The 16668-nt window shown below is 42.1% G+C and overlaps 2 protein-coding genes across 2 annotated transcripts in view; both read right to left on the bottom strand.

The window, feature by feature from the left end:
* Positions 1 to 9004, bottom strand: part of sik2b (salt-inducible kinase 2b) — a 66647-nt gene extending 57643 nt beyond the window's left edge. Inside the window, 1 exon segment of the mRNA XM_046294920.1 lies at positions 8558 to 9004. Coding sequence (XP_046150876.1) covers positions 8558 to 8695 — 138 coding nt within the window. The 5' untranslated portion in view covers positions 8696 to 9004.
* Positions 9005 to 10323: 1319 nt separating this feature from the next.
* laynb (layilin b) lies at positions 10324 to 16441 on the bottom strand. Its single transcript, XM_046296486.1, has 7 exons — positions 16099 to 16441; positions 15085 to 15382; positions 14132 to 14289; positions 13542 to 13586; positions 12903 to 12989; positions 12216 to 12330; positions 10324 to 11911 (listed from the first exon to the last, which is right to left on the bottom strand). The coding sequence occupies exons 1-7, from the start codon at positions 16172 to 16174 to the stop codon at positions 11581 to 11583; spliced, it is 1110 nt and encodes a 369-aa protein (XP_046152442.1). The 5' UTR covers positions 16175 to 16441; the 3' UTR covers positions 10324 to 11580.
* Between the last annotated feature and the right edge of the window lie 227 nt (positions 16442 to 16668).

Below are 16668 nucleotides of genomic sequence, written 5' to 3'. Positions count from 1 at the left end.
ATGTCTCGCTCCATCCACCAACGCCACGTTGCACCACAGACTGTCCAGGAGTTGGCGGATGCTTTAGTCCAGGTCTGGGAGGAGATCCCTCAGGAGACCATCCTCCACCTCATCAGGAGCATGCCCAGGCGTTGTAAGGAGGTTTATACAGGCACGTGGAGGCCACACACACTACTGAGCCTCATTTTGACTTGTTTTAAGGACATTAAATCAAAGTTGGATCAGCCTGTAGTGTGGTTTTCCTCTTTAATTTTGAGTGTACCTCCATGGGTTGATAAATTAGATTTCCATTGATAATTTGTGTGATTTTGTTGTCAGCACATTCAACTATGTCATGAAAAAAGTATTTAATAAGAATATTTCATTCATTCAGATCTAGGATACTCTTTTTGCAAGCTAGCAAGCATAAACTAAGAAGCTGGGAAGGGTGTATCAGGAGGACTGACTGAACCGAATCCATTAAGCTCCACCCGACTCAACTGCGCAACATGTCATCAATTTGGGCACTAGGTGTGTCCGTATAGCCTCTCCCTAATCCGCCCGTCTTCCGTCTGTTTCCCTAAACAAGCGATGTAACATGTAAATACGGCCGTGTTTGAACCCTAACCCTATAAAAAGGTGTGTAGTAATTTAACCTTTTTTAAAATTGTATTTTTTATTATTTCTTGCCGTTATGAAAGATAAGTTCCTTATGTTTCCAGAACTGTACCACAAGGACGCGTGTTAACATTTAGAGCAAGCATCGGGGATCAACAAAAAAAACTCACCCATTCATTAAATTCTACCGTCAAAGGCACTAAAGCAGATTGCTCTCAAACTCTAGGCGGCATTCTGCCTTCTCCCTACAGTTTTCAGCCATGCAATACGTTTTGCACAGATCAATAAAGCTATGGTTGCCTCCATCTGATGAAATGTCACTTCTGCTACACTTCCTGAGTTACACACAGGTGTTCGGAGTATGCTAGATACCGTAGCTAATTAGCACAGGTGGTCGCCTCGTCTTCCGTCTGTTTTCCATAAACAAATAACATTTTATTTGTCACATGCGCCGACTACAATACATGTAGACCTTAGTGAAATGCTTACTTACACAACCTTAACCAACAATGCAGTTAAGAAAAATAAGTCAAAGATAAAACATTAAAGTAACAAATAATTAAAGAGCAGCAGTAAATTAACAATAGTGAGGCTATATACAGAGGGTACCAGTAAAGAGTAAATGGGTGGGCCTGGTCTGGGAGGCCATTTGATTAGCTGTTCAGGAGTCTTATGGCTTGGGGGGATAGAATAACAAGTGCTGTAGCATGGAGATATGGCGTGTAGAATGGCGCCGGAGGGGATGGCTGACGTTTTACGTGCTCCTAACCAATTGTGCTATTTTGTTAGTTTTTCCGCGTTGTTTGTAACTTATTTTAAAAACGTATTTTGTACATAATGTTGCTGCTACCATCCCTTATGCCCGAAAATAACTTCTGGACATCAGAACAGCAATTACTCACCTCGAACTGGGAAAAAATAATTTAACGAGTCCGACATGAAGGATATACTGCTTTCTCAGGAACGGGCCCAAATCCCTGTCATTTGCGTGAAGAAAAGACGGGGGAAAAGGGCAGAGGTCGGGCTGCCTTCTGAGAATTCGTAGGCGAGTGAGTAAACTCCCACTGCTATCCGTTCTATTGGCCAAAGTGCAATCATTGGAAAATAAAATGGACAAGATTATACTTCCAACGGGACATTAAAAACTAATATCTTATGTTTGACCAAGTCGTGGCTGAACGATGACAGATAATATAGAGCCGGTGGGATTTTCCATGCATCGGCAGGACAGAGAAGCTACGTCTGATAAGACAAGGTGCGGGGGAGTGTGTCTATTTGTCAATAACAGCTGGTGCGAGATGTCAAATATTAAAGACGTCTCAATGTATTGCTCGCCTGAAGTATTGCTCGCCTGAGGTAGAGCACCTTATGAAAAACTGTAGACCAAACTATCTACCAAGAGAGTTCTCATCTATATTATTCGTAGCCGTCTATTTACCACCACAAACTGATGTTCCTGAATCCCGCTTACAAGCAAAAACTAAAGCAGGAATTACCAGTGACTCGTTCAATACGGAAGGGGTCAGATTACACAGATGCTACGCTACAGGACTGTTTTACTAGCACAGACTGGAATATGTTCTGGGATTCATCAAATGGTATTTCGGAGTATACCAGTCATCGTCTGCATCAATAAGTACATTGACGTCGTCGTCCCCACAGTGACCGCAAGTACATATCCCAACCAGAAGCCAAGGATTAGAGAAAACATCTGCATTGTTTCAGGTTCCTTGGTTTCCACATCCCCAACAAACTGTCATGATCCAAACACACCAAGACAGTCATAAAGAGGGCACGACAACACCTTTTCCCCCTCAGGAGACTGAAAATTTGGCATGAGTCCCCAGATCCTCAAAAAGTTCTAAGGCTGCACCACCGAGAGCATCCTGACCGGTTGCATCACTGCATGGTATGGAAACTGCTCGGCCTCCGACCGCAAGGTGCTGTAGGGGGACGGCCTAAGGGTAGTGCGTACGGCCCAGTACATCACTGGGGCCAAGCTTCCTGCATTCCAGGACCTAAACTCTGCAAAAAAAGAAGAGTCCCTTTTTCAGGACCCTGTCTTTCAAAGATTATTTAGATTTTTACAAATTACTTCACAGATCTTCATTGTAAAGGGTTTAAACACTTTCCCATGATTGTTCAATGAACACGCACCTGTGGAGCGGTCGTTAAGACATTAACAGCTTACAGACGGTAGGTAATTAAGGTCACAGTTATGAAAGCTTAGGACATTAAAGAGGCCGTTCTACGGACTGAAAAACACCAAAAGAAAGATGCCCAATGTCTCGGCTCATCTGCGTAAACGTGCCTTAGGCATGCTGCAAGGAGGCTGATCGTCTTTGCAGTGGCAGACCACGTGTAACAACACCTGCAACAGAATCGGTACACCCGAACATCACACCTGCGGTACAGGATGGCAACAACAACTGCCCAAGTTACAGCAGGAATAAACAATCCCTCCATCAGTGCTCAGACTGTCCGCAATAGGCTGAGAGAGGCTGGACTGAGCGCTTGTAAGCCTGTCATAAGGCAGGTCCTTCCTTCACAAGACAGAGGTCGACCGATTAATCGGAATGGCTGATTAATTAGGGCCGATTTCAAGTTTTCATAATCGGAAATCGTTATTTCTGGACAACAATTTGGCCCATTTTTTTTTTTACACCTTTATTTAATCTATATTTAACTAGGCAAGTCAGTTAAGAACGTATTCTTATTTTCAATGACGGCCTAGGAATGGTGGGGTAACTGCCTTGTTCAGGGGCAGAACAACAGATTTTTACCTTGTCAGCTCGGGGATTCAATCTTGCAACCTTACAGTTAACTAGTCCAACGCTCTAACCACCTGCCTCTCATTGCACTCCACGAGGAGCCTGCCTGTTACGCGAATGCAGTAAGCCAAGGTAAGTTGCTAGCTAGCATTAGACTTACCTTATAAAAAACAATCAATCAATCATAATCACTAGTTAACTACACATGGTTGATGATTTTACTAGTTTATCTAGCGTGTCCTACATTGCATATAATCAATGCGGTGCGTATTGTTGCTCCAATGTGTACCTAACCATAAACATCAATACCTTTCTTAAAATCAATACACAGAAGTATATTTTTAAACGTGCATATTTAGCTAAAATAAATCCAGGTTAGCAGGCAATATTAACCAGGTGAAATTGTGTCTGACTGAGCGATGGTAAGCACCAACAGGCTCGTAAGCATTCATTCAAACAGCACTTTCGTGCGTTTTGCCAGCAGCTCCTTGCGGTGCTTCAAGCATTGCACTGTTTATGACTTCAAGCCTATCAGTTCCCGAGATTAGGCTGGTGTAACCGATGTGAAATGGCTAGCAAGTTAGTGGGGTGCGCGCTAATAGCGTTTCAAACATCACTCGCTCTGAGACTTGGAGAAGTTATTCCTCTTGCTCTGCATAGGTAACGCTGCTTCGAAGGTGGCTGTTGTCGATGTTTTCCTGGTTCGAGCCCAGGTAGGAGCGAGGAGAGGTACGGAAGCTATACTGTTACACTGGCAATACTAAAGTGCATATAAGAACATCCAATAGTCAAAGGTTAATGAAATACAAATGGTATAGAGAGAAATAGTCCTATAATTCCTATAATAACTACAACCTAAAACTTACCTGGGAATATTGAAGACTCATGTTAAAAGGAACCACCAGCTTTCATATGTTCTCATGTTCTGAGAAAGGAACTTATACGTTAGCTTTCTTACATGGCACATATTGCACGTTTACTTTCTTCTCCAACACTTTGTTTTTGCATTATTTAAACCAAATTGAACATGTTTCATTATTTATTAGAGGCTAAATTGATTTAAAATAAGTGTTCAATAAGTGTTCATTCAGTATTGTTGTAAATGTCATGATTACAAATAAATGTTTGTTTTTTAAAACCGGCTGATTAATCGGTATCTGATTTTTTGGTCCTCCAATAATCGGTATCGGCGTTGAAAAATCATAGTCAGTTGACACCTACAAGACATCACCGGCAACAACGTCGCCTATGGGCACAAACCCACCGTCGCTGGACCAGACAGGACTGGCAAAAAGTGCTCTTCACTGACTACTCGCGGTTTTGTCTCACCAGGGGTGATGGTCGGATTCGCGGTTATCGTCAAAGGACTCTGGAGCGGGATCGATTTGGAGGTAGAGGGTCCATCATGATCTGGGGCGGTGTTGCACAGCATCATCGGACTCAGCTTGTTGTCATTGCAGGCAATCTCAACGCTATGCGTTAAAGGGAAGACATCCTCCTCCCTCATGTGGTACCCTTCCTGCAGGCTCATCCTGACACGACCCTCCAGCATGACAATGCCACCAGCCATACTGCTCGTTCTGTGCGTGATTTCCTGCAAGACAGGAATGTCAGTGTTCTGCCATGGCCAGCGAAGAGCCCGGATCTCAATCCCATTGAGCACGTCTGGGACCTGTTAGATCGGAGGGTGAGGGTCAGGGCCATTCCCCCCAGAAATGTCTGGGAACTTGCAGGTGCCTAGGTGAAAGAGCAGGGTAACATCTCACAGCAAGAACTGGCAAATCTGGTGCAGTCCACGAGGAGATGCACTGCAGTACTTAATGCAGCTGGTGGCCACACCAGATATTGACTTACTTCTGCTTTTGACCCCCCCTTGGTTCAGGGACACATTATTCAATTTCTGTTAGTCACATGTCTATGGAACGTGTTCAGTTTATGTCTCAGTTGTTGAATCTTGTTATGTTCATACAAATATTTACACATGTTAAGTTTGCTGAAAATAAACGCAGTTGACAGTGAGAGGAAGTATTTGTTTTGCTGAGTTTATATACTAGGCGGTGTCTGGGGAAAGCCCAAAAAATGTCAAAGACTCCAGTAACCAAAGTCATAGACTGTACTCTCTGCTACCGCACGGCAAGCGGTACAAGAGCGCCAAGACCAGGACCAAAAGGCTCCTTAAAAGCTTCTAAGCACAAGCCATATGACTGCTGAACAATTAATGAAAAGCCCACTGGATTATTTACATGGACACCCCCCCTCCATTTGTTTTCTACACTGCTGCTACTCATCATTTATTATCTATGCATAGTCACTTCACCCTTATCTACATGTACAAATTACCTCAACTAAACTGTAACCCCACACATTGACTCGGTACCGGTACCTCCTGTATATAGCCTCATTATTGTATTGTGTTACTATTTATTATTGTTATTTGGTAAACTCTTTCTTCAACTGCACTGTTGGTTAAGGTCTACAATTGTCGTATTTGGCGCGTGTGATAAATAAAGTTTGATTTTATCAATTTAACCTTTTGGAAATTGCTGATATGAAAGATACGGTCATTACGCTTGTTAAAGTTCAGATTGAGTGTCAGTGCACTTAAAACTCCCTTGAACAGAAGATGCCTTCGTCCAAAGACTTATGTGTAATGTAATGGAAATGAGAGTCGTGATCAAGGACTATTAGCGTCTGAATAGTGTACACAACAGCTACACACTGATTGTCCCAAGAAGAGGCAACAAAGTTATATTTTTATTGGGTTATGTAACCAATGCATTAACCCATGTTGCATGCCCTAGATATTTATATGATTGTTTACACCATGGTTGTTTACAACAGTGCAGGCTTTCCCAAACTTGGTCCCGGAGTCCCCCCTGGGTGCATGTTTTGGTTTTTCCCCCTAACACTACACAGCGGATTCAGATAATCAAAGCTTGATGACGAGTTGGTTATTTGAATCAGCTGTGTAGTGCTGGGGGGGGGGCAAGGTCTATGGGGTGGCTTGTTGACCACATTATACATAACATTATACAAAACTGCACACAATTGTTAGTGAGAGTAATGAAGCAAGGTATTGATCCATGGTAAAAGAAAGGCAGTGTATTGCACAACATTGAGGTTGCCTTAACCCATCTGGACAAGAGGAATACCCATGTGAGAATGCTGTTCATCGACTACAGCTCAGTATTTAACACCATAGTACCCTCCAAACTCGTCATCAAGCTCGAGACCCTGGGTCTCGACCCCGCCCTGTGCAACTGGGTACTGGACTTCCTGACGGGCCGCCCCCAGGTGGTGAGGGTAGGTAACAACATCTCCACCCCGCTGATTCTCAACACTGGGGCCCCACAAGGGTGCGTTCTGAGCCCTCTCCTGTACTCCTTGTTCACCCACGACTGCGTGGCCATGCATGCCTCCAACTCAATCATCAAGTTTGCGGACGACACTACAGTGGTAGGCTTGATTACCAACAACGACGAGACGGCTTACAGGGAGGAAATGAGGGCCCTTGGAGTGTGGTGTCATAAAAATAACCTCACACTCAACGTCAACAAAACAAAGGAGATGATTGTGGACTTCAGGAAACAGCAGAGGCAGCACCCCCCTATCCACATCGACGGGACAGTTTTAAGTTCCTCGGCGTACACATCACGGACAAACTGAATTGGTCCACCCACACAGACAGCGTTGTGAAGAAGGCGCAGCAGCGCCTCTTCAACCTCAGGAGGCTGAAGAAATTCAGCTTGTCACCAAAAGCACTCACAAACTTCTACAGATGCACAATCGAGAGCATCATGTCGGGCTGTACGACCGCCTGGTACGACTGCTCCGCGCAACTGCTCCGCCCACATCCGTAAGGCTCTCCAGAGGGTAGTGAGGTCTGCACAACGCATCACCGGGGGCAAACTACCTGCCCTCCAGGACACCTACACCACCCGATGTTACAGGAAGGCCATAAAGATCATTAAGGACAACAACCACCCGAGCCACTGCCTGTTCACCCCGCTATCATCCAGAAGGCGAGGTCAGTACAGGTGCATCAAAGCTGGGACCGAGAGACTGAAAAACAGCTTCTATCTCAAGGCCATCTGACTGTTAAAAAGCCACCACTAACATTGAGTGGCTGCTGCCAACACACTGACACTGACTCAACTCCAGCCACTTAAATAATGGGAATTGATGGGAAATGTAAAATATATCACTAGCCACTTTAAACAATGCTACCTTATATAATGTTACATACCCTACATTATTCATCTCATATGCATACGTATATACTGTACTCTATATCATCTACTGCATCTTGCCATCTTTATGTAATACATGTTTCACTAGCCACTTTAAACTATGTCACTTTATGTTTATATACCCTACATTATTCATCTCATATGTATATACTGTACTCTATACCATCTACTGCATCTTGCCTATGCCGTTCTGTACCATCACTCATTCATATATCTTTATGTACATATTATTTTTCCCCTTACACTTGTGTTAATAAGGTAGTAGTTGTGGAATTGTTAGGTTAGATTACTCGTTGGTTATTACTGCATTGTCGGAACTAGAAGCACAAGCATTTCGCTACACTCGCACTAACATCTGCTAAACATGTGTATGTGACAAATAAAATTTGATTTGATTTTGATGAGATAATGTGAATCTCATGGCATGAACACACATGAATGAATCAACTTCACAGTTAGGCTAACGTCCAATTTGTACGTCGCTCTGGATAAGAGCTTCTGCTAAATGACTTAAATGTAAATGTAATGTAAATGTACGTTGCCTAAATGTAAAACTGGGTGACACACAATTTTGCCAATCATAGACATTTTGATTATCAAGTTACATAATAGTTGGTCAATTTCTAGTCTTTAACTTTCTTCGTGTAAGGTTCAGAATCTTTGCAAAAAAAAAGACTGTTTGCAACATAGTAAACTAGGTAGGTGTGAAATGGTCTAAACATGCCAATGTCAAATGTGAACCGAATGAGACAACTACAGAATAAATGTGCAAATATAACTTTAGATAACTAGCTAACTTACAACTGCAATGCAGGGGGCAAGTAACCACTAGCGTGTTAGTTAAAAGACAAGGTTAGTGCCCTTTGCAAGAGAATCACACGCTTAGCTCACTGTTAACTAGCACGCTAGCCAGCCAGCTAGCTAATTCTCAGCACTCACCTCCGTCTTGGTAATGCGATGTCTAGCCAGCTTCACAACTGCGAAATTACCCTTTCCTAGAGTACGTTCGATATCGTAGAAGCCCACTCGGACAGGACCCCGGACCATCGGTTTTTGGTGATTGTCAGCCATGACCATGCTTTATTAAATGTGGTTTGTGGGTGAGGACCTAGGGACTCGCGACTTGAGCCTACAGATGTTGAAGGGAAAACAAACCGCCCGCTAAAATGTTGTCTATTCAAAATAGACAAAGTCCATTTCTCGGTCGCCCGGCCAGTTTGAACGTTAACGACCCTTCAGACCAACGAGACGACAGAATACATTTTACGGCTGTCACGCCACGTTCTCCAATACAATAGAGCTATACTGTTTCAGCTAGCTACCTATATTAGCTAAAGTATATGAGTTGAGTTGCAGGAGGCATCATATTCTCTCGTTGACGTACATTGACGTCAGAGCCATGGGGGTATTTGTACAGGGGGCGGGCCTCTGAAGCGGTTCCACGCTTCAGTGCCAATTCGTTTCCAAGCCAACCGGACCCACCTCTTACGTCAACCGGTTACATTGCTATTCTGATATCTGTTTGCTCGCCGCCCTGAGTGGAGGGTTGACTTTGAAGTTTGACCTGCAGGTGCACAGAAAAAGCTTTTGTTACTCTGAGTCAAAGTGCAGGGATTGGACTGGTGAATTATTTATGTACATTTATACTAGCACATTAATCCATGCATGCATGTTGTTTTGATGTGTGAAGGTGTGTGTGCAGCTGGTCTCTGACTATGTAATGTGTACATGCTTGTGCACAAAGCAAATGATGCATGCAAGTGATGCAACCACGAATACACGTTTATTATAACTTTTGTTGGTTGCAATTGCCCTTTACGGCTGTGGTAAAATAATCATACATTTTGAGAAGAGAGTGTGAGATGCTTGCCAGGTTTCCCATCTACGGACAATAGGCAACATTAATTTGGATTATGCTGGATGGTGTGTGTTCTGCAATTCAGGGTTGTACACTGAACAAATATATATACAAAATATGTTAAGTGTTTCATGAGCTGAAATAAAAGATCCCAGAATTGTTCCATATGCACAAAAAGTGTATTTTTTCACAAATGTTGTCCACAAAATTGTTTACATCCCTGTTAGTGAGCATTTCTCATTTGCCAAGATAATCCAACCACCTGACAGGAGTGGCACATCAAGAAGCTGATTAAACAGCATGATCATTCATCAGGTGCACCTTGTCCTGGGGACAATAAAAAAAACACTCTAAAATGTGCAGTTTTGTCACACAGTACAATGCCACAGTTGTTTCAAGTTTTGAGGGAGCATGCAATTGGCATGCTGACTCCAGGAATGTCCACCAGAGCAGTTGCCAGAAAACTGAATCTTAGTTTCTCTACCATAAGCCGCCTCCATCGTTTTAGAAAATGTGGCAGTATTTCCAACCGGCCTCACAACCGCAGACCATGTGTAACCATGCCAGCCCAGGACCTCCACGTCATGCTTCTGCACCTGTGGGATCGTCTGAGACCAGCCACCTGGACAACTGATGAAACTAAGGAGTATTTCTGTCTGTAATAAAGCCCTTTTGTGGGGAAAAAAACTCCCCAGTGGATGGGCCTATACCTTCCCAGGCCCAACCATGGCTGCACCCCTGCCCAGTCATGTGAAATCCATAAATTAGAGCCTAATGAATTTATTTCAATTGACTGATTTCTTTATACTGTATGAACTGTAACTCAGTAAAATAGTTGAAATTGAAGTTGTTGCATGTTGCGTTTATATCTTTGTTCAGTATATTTTTGTTCAGTATACATTTTAGATACATGTTATTAAGCCAAATCAATTGTTTTGAGAATAATACAATAATATGACAGAATATTAGCACATTGTTATCCTTTTTTTAACATACCCATTGCACATCTAGCGATCAACATAGAATTTGAGTGAAACTGCTGGAGTTCGAGACCAATGGAAAGAGTTGAAATATGACATGAAACAGCACCATCTGCTGGTCAAACAAACAATATGGAAGCCATAAGTATGTACTGTTTGCAATAGTACAGTAAAGTAAGCTATATCTTACCAAAAGTTTTACGGCTTATAAATGGTATATTTTTCTTTCTTCTTGTACAGAAAAACACAATAAAAGGCACATTATTATAAAAAAAATTAAAACAAAACATTTATTTGTAGCCAGAGCGGTGCGCGATATTTGAAATATCACCCATATAGGCCTACAGGTCCAGCAAGTACATGTTTTGTTAATTAACCTATCGTGACAGCCTTACATGGAAAACTGTTGAGCGCAGCACCCCAAAAGCATCTGCTGTCACTGCTAGATTTCCTGTATGTGCGAGTTCCAGATGTGCTTTTGGTATTTCCTGTCTGACATCCTCCAAGAACACTCAGCTTTAGCTCGTTAAGACTACTTTTTCACAACACTCTAGTCAGGCCCACTTGAATCTACCATGTACGCAAAACATGTATTTTCTTGATTTTTCTCACGACATTGTGATAAATACAAGATTATAAGACAAAGACACAGGAATAGGCAAATAAACAAATGCTACACTGTTATTCAACCAGGACTTTGGTTTAGCCATGAAAAGGCACATTATGACTTTATCCAGCCAGCTCAAACTGGTGTCATAGCAGTGGAGGCTTTGTTAAACATCACTGGGAGGATCATCTCTCACAGGCAGCCATTGCTCAGAGGTGTCGTGGGGTCAGACTTCTGTTATCCAAATTTCCGAAGATATTGTCCTGTTCCCTGACATCAACTTCCACACAGGAAACCTCAAATGGGGGTGACACCATAGGCCTCTTTGTACGTTTAGTGGGCGTACCCTAAAGCGAACACAATATAAGGATGGATCTGTCCATCCTGTCTCGCATCACATGGTGCCATACAACCCACCAGCAGGAGATATGAAAGATGAATGGAGACAAAAAGAGTCAGATGCCCAGATGGCCCAGTGAACATGTGGTAAAGAGAGAGGCACTGCAGGGCCGCGACATTACTCATAGATCTCATTCTCCACCCATCCAGTCTCGTTGAGATAGTGCCGACCCTGGTTTTGCCAGTCCTCGTAGATATCGTTGGTCACAAAGCCACTCTCTGTCACTGTCTCCATGTTTGAAACGTTCTCGTAATCATCACACTGGGAATCAAAAGAGGAGGCACAGAAGGACATCTTCTTGATTGATTCAGGTGCCATGCTCTCCAGTTCGGCAGGTTGAAGCTTGGTGATGTCCTGGTAGGCATAGGGTCCTTGGATGTTGCAGGCCACAGTGGACATTGTACCCCATTGCTCTTGCTTAGGGTAGCTGTCTGTTGGAGACTTTCTCCTGCATAAAGAGTTGCACTATCAGTTACAGAGGCATGTAGCGCGCCACAAACACCTCCATCATTGCTTATTTCAAGTACGGCATTTAAACCAACCTCAAAACAAAACATCTCTTATGCTCTGTGACGTCTGATGTTGATTGTGTTTCACAAGCCCCCTCTGTTTTGCCCCTCTTACCCGTGTCATTTTTTACCTATAGATTCTTTTTGACATACTTTTAAATCATGTTTGGTGACGTTGACAGGTGCCTAACATACAAAATGTATTATTACCTGTTATTATTCAATGAAGCGAACAAGTATTACCTTTTGGCAGCCCGTTTATAGCAGAAGACTCCTGTAGCCACAAGCAGCAGCAGTAGAATAGGGATAGTAGCAAATAGAATGTAGGAGACATACAGGACATTATCTGAAAGAGATACTGAAGGGAGAAAAAAACACCAGAGGTAAGACAATGGCATTATAGCCTGGGCCCAGATCTGTTTGCGCTATCATGTCAACTCCTTGTCAGTTATTGTCAATGAAAAGGAGCTGACATAATAGCGCAAACACACAGATCTGGGACCAGGCTAATGACAGTAAGTTGGCACCTCACTATGAATAATTTTGGAAAGAGACTTTGGAAAATAAATGAGGAGATCATGTATTGTATTTGGGACACAATTAAGCAATAAGGCATGAAGGGGTGTATACCATGGCTAAGGGATGTTCTTACCCACAACGCAATGCGGAGTGCCTGGACACCGCCCTTAGCCATGGTATATTGGCCATATATCACAAACCCCAGAGGTGCCTTATTGCTATTATGAACTGGTTACCAACGTAATTAGAGCCGTAAAAACAAATGTTTTGTCATACCCATGGTATACGGTCTGTTGTACCATGGCTGTCAGCCAAATCAGCATTCAGGGCTCGAACCACTCAGTTTATAATGTACAATATTTCATAACCAAGGATCAAACTCGATAGACATGAAGAGTGCAGATGTTTTACCTGATGATTCAGACAGTCCTAGTTTTGTCTTCTCATCACTCACTTTAGCTGATGGGAGGATTGGTATTAAAGATATAATTGGGGCAACTGGAAAATAGATAATGAGCAAAATGTGTAAATAGACAGACACTGTAAATTGGATTGATATACAAAAACGTCATATTGCCCAAATATAAATGTGCAGACCAAAATAAGCAACATTTGTCTTCAACAGAGAAGAAAGATTGAGCATGTGTGATTCAGCAATGTGTAAACAAGTACAGTATGACTAATATGCAAATAAACTCTCTAGGAATAAACTCAATCAGAGCAACAGTTTCAAGCAACTTCACTGGTAATCTGTAACTGTACTATAGCCTACTGTATTTGTCACGCATAGCCTCTATTATCTGGTAAGAGGATTGATTCAATGACACTGATGAGGTTTTTATGTTCTATTATATTATCTTCTATTATATTGTGATTCATACCTCTTTACCACTAGATGTCATCCTTTACATAGACACTTCGGAGATTGAGAATTGTGATGTCATAACAATGTTCAAGCTGTTGATCTCAGTATCAACAAATCACTCATCTCAAGGATTCACATATTTGACCTTAAAAAAATCTAAATGTTAGTTGCAGGGTTGGGTTTACCTGTGTATAATGAATTCCACACCACAGTAAACACTGGTAACTTTTCTGTAAGAGAGAGAAAGAGAATCGTCAGCTGCAAAAGTATATGGACTATATTGACTGTGAATTATATTTTCTATGGTTCCTTGTTGATAAACTGGTATTCAATCAAAATCATACCATGCAATATTATCTCCTTCAGCGGAGATAAACTACAGGATTGAGATAGGATAAATGTAATGTAACATTGCCAAATTCATTAGTGCACACTGTTGCAATCTGTAACAAAAGAACTTGTCAACAAAAGAGATTCTAATTGGACAAATTCAGTTAGTCCCTTCCTGTTTAGGCCCCTTTATTTCCATTTGCTGTCTGTTGAATACACCCCTTTTAATCTGTTCATGTCTAAATATGAACACTATCAAGGACACCGGGGCCATGTTTTGCAGGGCACAATGTTGTGGATCGTTCAGATAGAAAAACACGATGTGAAACAAACATAACTCTCTGACATGTAGAATAACAAATCATGTCAACTCTATTCATAACATTTCTATCTGCAATGTTCCACAACGTTTGTCTACTCAGAACATATCCAGGGTACAGTTCACCTTCGGAGTACTTGCAGACAAAATTGTTCCTGGTGTTGCAGTTGTCATCGTTCCACTGGAACATTAAGCGCCCCCCCTCATCAGGGGGGGCAGAAGGCTGGTGGTACAGCACCACACACATCTCGTTGCCACACGATGGCTCGTCCCAATGCCAGTTTCTGCAACAAGCGTGTTTTCCATAGGTCAACAACTTTATCAGAGATCCTTTGATAGTCAACAGCATGCCTCTGAAAATGGACTCTCATCCTACTGATACCCAGTGTTGGGGAGTAGTGAACTATGTAGTTCAACTAGTAATTGAACTACATTTTGCAGTAGCTTGGTGGTAGTTTAACTAAATTCAAATCAAGGTCGTGTTTTCAGTAGTTAATAACTTTTGCCATGTAGTGGTGTAGCTAACAACTGGAACTACACACTACTCTTTTTGCAATCCTTTTTTCGGCCTCAGACCTGCCTAATTCTCACTTGAAGCATTTTATTTGTGTGATTAATAGGGTAAATAACATCTGTTAACATCTGACAACATCTGGCAACTTGTCGTCTTATGACATTTCAGATTTAGACATCATATTTTTTCATTAAGTAGTTTGGATGAAGTGAACTACTTTTTCAAAGTAACTTTAGTTAAGTCGACTATATTTTTTAAGGGTACCTTTAGTGTAACTTAACTTCTTTCAGTGTGAAGTAATTGGTAGCTGGGTAAACTATATTTCAGAGTAGCTTTCCCAACACTACCAATACCACAACATTCATGATAATACAAATTGTACCGATAAAATAGCAATGACTCTCAAAGCATGTAGACACCAACATATGTTAATCCCTGATGCTCTTTGATGACTCTCAGATTACTGTGAGTCATGTGAGGTATCTCTATGTATTTTCCTGTGGTGTGCATGCCAACAGCTGCAGGGATCTCCTAGACTTGAAACCAAAGTAAAACACAAGAACACCTGAATCTGGCCTTGCTGCCATCCAGCCAGTAGTACTGCGAAGGGCATCCTATGGTAGTCACCCAGTGGCGTGGGCTTCTGTGCAGTCCGATCCAGAAGTCCCCATCAGTGGCCTGCAACTGTTGGATGAACCTCTCGACCAGACGCTGCTCATTGTCAGTCTCGATACTGAGGAGCTCTGCCCCATCCGTCCTGCAGGCCTGCCTGGCATCATCGAAGGTCACCCTCCGCCGTGGGTCCTGGAAGTAGTTGATCCTGTAGCAGGGTCGCTCTGTGCCACGCCGGCAGATCCTCTGGCCTACAGTGCATCGCATTGGAAAACAAGAAATTGCAAATCAAGAAAGCAAATCAAATTGCAAATTCAATTGGAAAATTGCAAATCTAAACGTGGGTAATAAATAACGTCAAATCAGAATGGTCATTCAGGAGGACATAAGGCACATGTATTAGCATACATGGATTACATGATAATAGGCCTATGTGCAAGATCTCTTGATTTTATGTAGACCTATTGCCATATTTTCTTTATTATTAGGGCTTTTACTAATAATGTTGCAAACCACAGTGAATAAGCTGTAAAGTAATATGGCCCACCTTGATATTTGCACCACCTTTATGCTATTACATACCACATTGGTCTTCTAAATCTGTAGCCTACTTCTGAGCATAATGGCCCATCTCAAAACGAATCATAGGTTCCCAACACACAAACCAAAACAAAAAGCCTGCTCTGGGCAATGTCTAGGCCTATTGAAGAGAAATATTGCAGTGACTGTTTTTACCATCTAGCTTACAAAAGCACTCGATTTTGGGTGACATTTGAAGTTTCTATTTAAACATTTTAACGTTCCAAAATCTTTCTTCTTTCGTTGGGTACTACATAATACCATTTTCGTTCGCACAATCAAAAGAGCGCAATATTGCAATGCATTAGATAACCTTTGGTTAATCATACAGTTAACTTTTGACAACGGGCTTTGACAAGTTTGACATTGTTTCCCTGTCAACACTCACCATTGTGTTCAAATTGGGTGAATCCTAAGTGGCAGAAAACGGCGAGAACAGTCCCGAGCAGTTTAACAAAATCCATTTCTTCATCTTCACTAAACTTTCGTGTAAATTCGAGAAAATCCGTAACCGCCCGTCAAAGCCTGAGAGAGGGGCGAAAATTCGCATATGGTCCAATCAGAATGAGGTCGAAGTATTTTTGCAGGATCCGGTAAAGCGTTTTTTAAACCCCTCTCACTGCGAAAGGCTCATTATTTTGAGTAAATCCATCGAAGATAAAAGGAGGAAAGGAGGAATGCTTGTCATACCTTGCTATGTTTTTTTTGCACTCATAGGCATAATGAAATTAGGCTACTCCATGCTGCACCCGCACAATAATCTAATCAAAGTCACATTTATTTGATAAGAATGGAAGAGAGACTGAAAAGATGTCTTTGAGTGATATGCTATACTGATCACGAGAATTGTACATGTTTAGCAAACGTCTATTTCATACACGCACACGCACGCACGCACACACACTACTTTCATTGAATATCAAACATTCATATACAAATGTTCCTGCTATTATAGCCT

The sequence above is a fragment of the Oncorhynchus gorbuscha genome, linkage group LG13 (genome assembly GCF_021184085.1).
Source record: "Oncorhynchus gorbuscha isolate QuinsamMale2020 ecotype Even-year linkage group LG13, OgorEven_v1.0, whole genome shotgun sequence".
NCBI classification, from domain to species: domain Eukaryota; kingdom Metazoa; phylum Chordata; class Actinopteri; order Salmoniformes; family Salmonidae; genus Oncorhynchus; species Oncorhynchus gorbuscha.
Note: the sequence above shows the minus strand (reverse complement) of the source record. Positions and strands in the feature narration are given on the sequence as shown.

Coding starts and splice junctions, on each gene's coding strand:
- laynb (XM_046296486.1), bottom strand. CDS start 16,174: ATGGATTTTGTTAAACTGCTCGGGACTGTTCTCGCCGTTTTCTGCCAC. Junction 14,290..15,084: donor GGCAGCAAGGCCAGATTCAG/GTGTTCTTGTGT, acceptor CGCTTGTTGCAG/AAACTGGCATTGGGACGAGC. Junction 12,990..13,541: donor GTGGAATTCATTATACACAG/GTAAACCCAACC, acceptor TCTATTTTCCAG/TTGCCCCAATTATATCTTTA.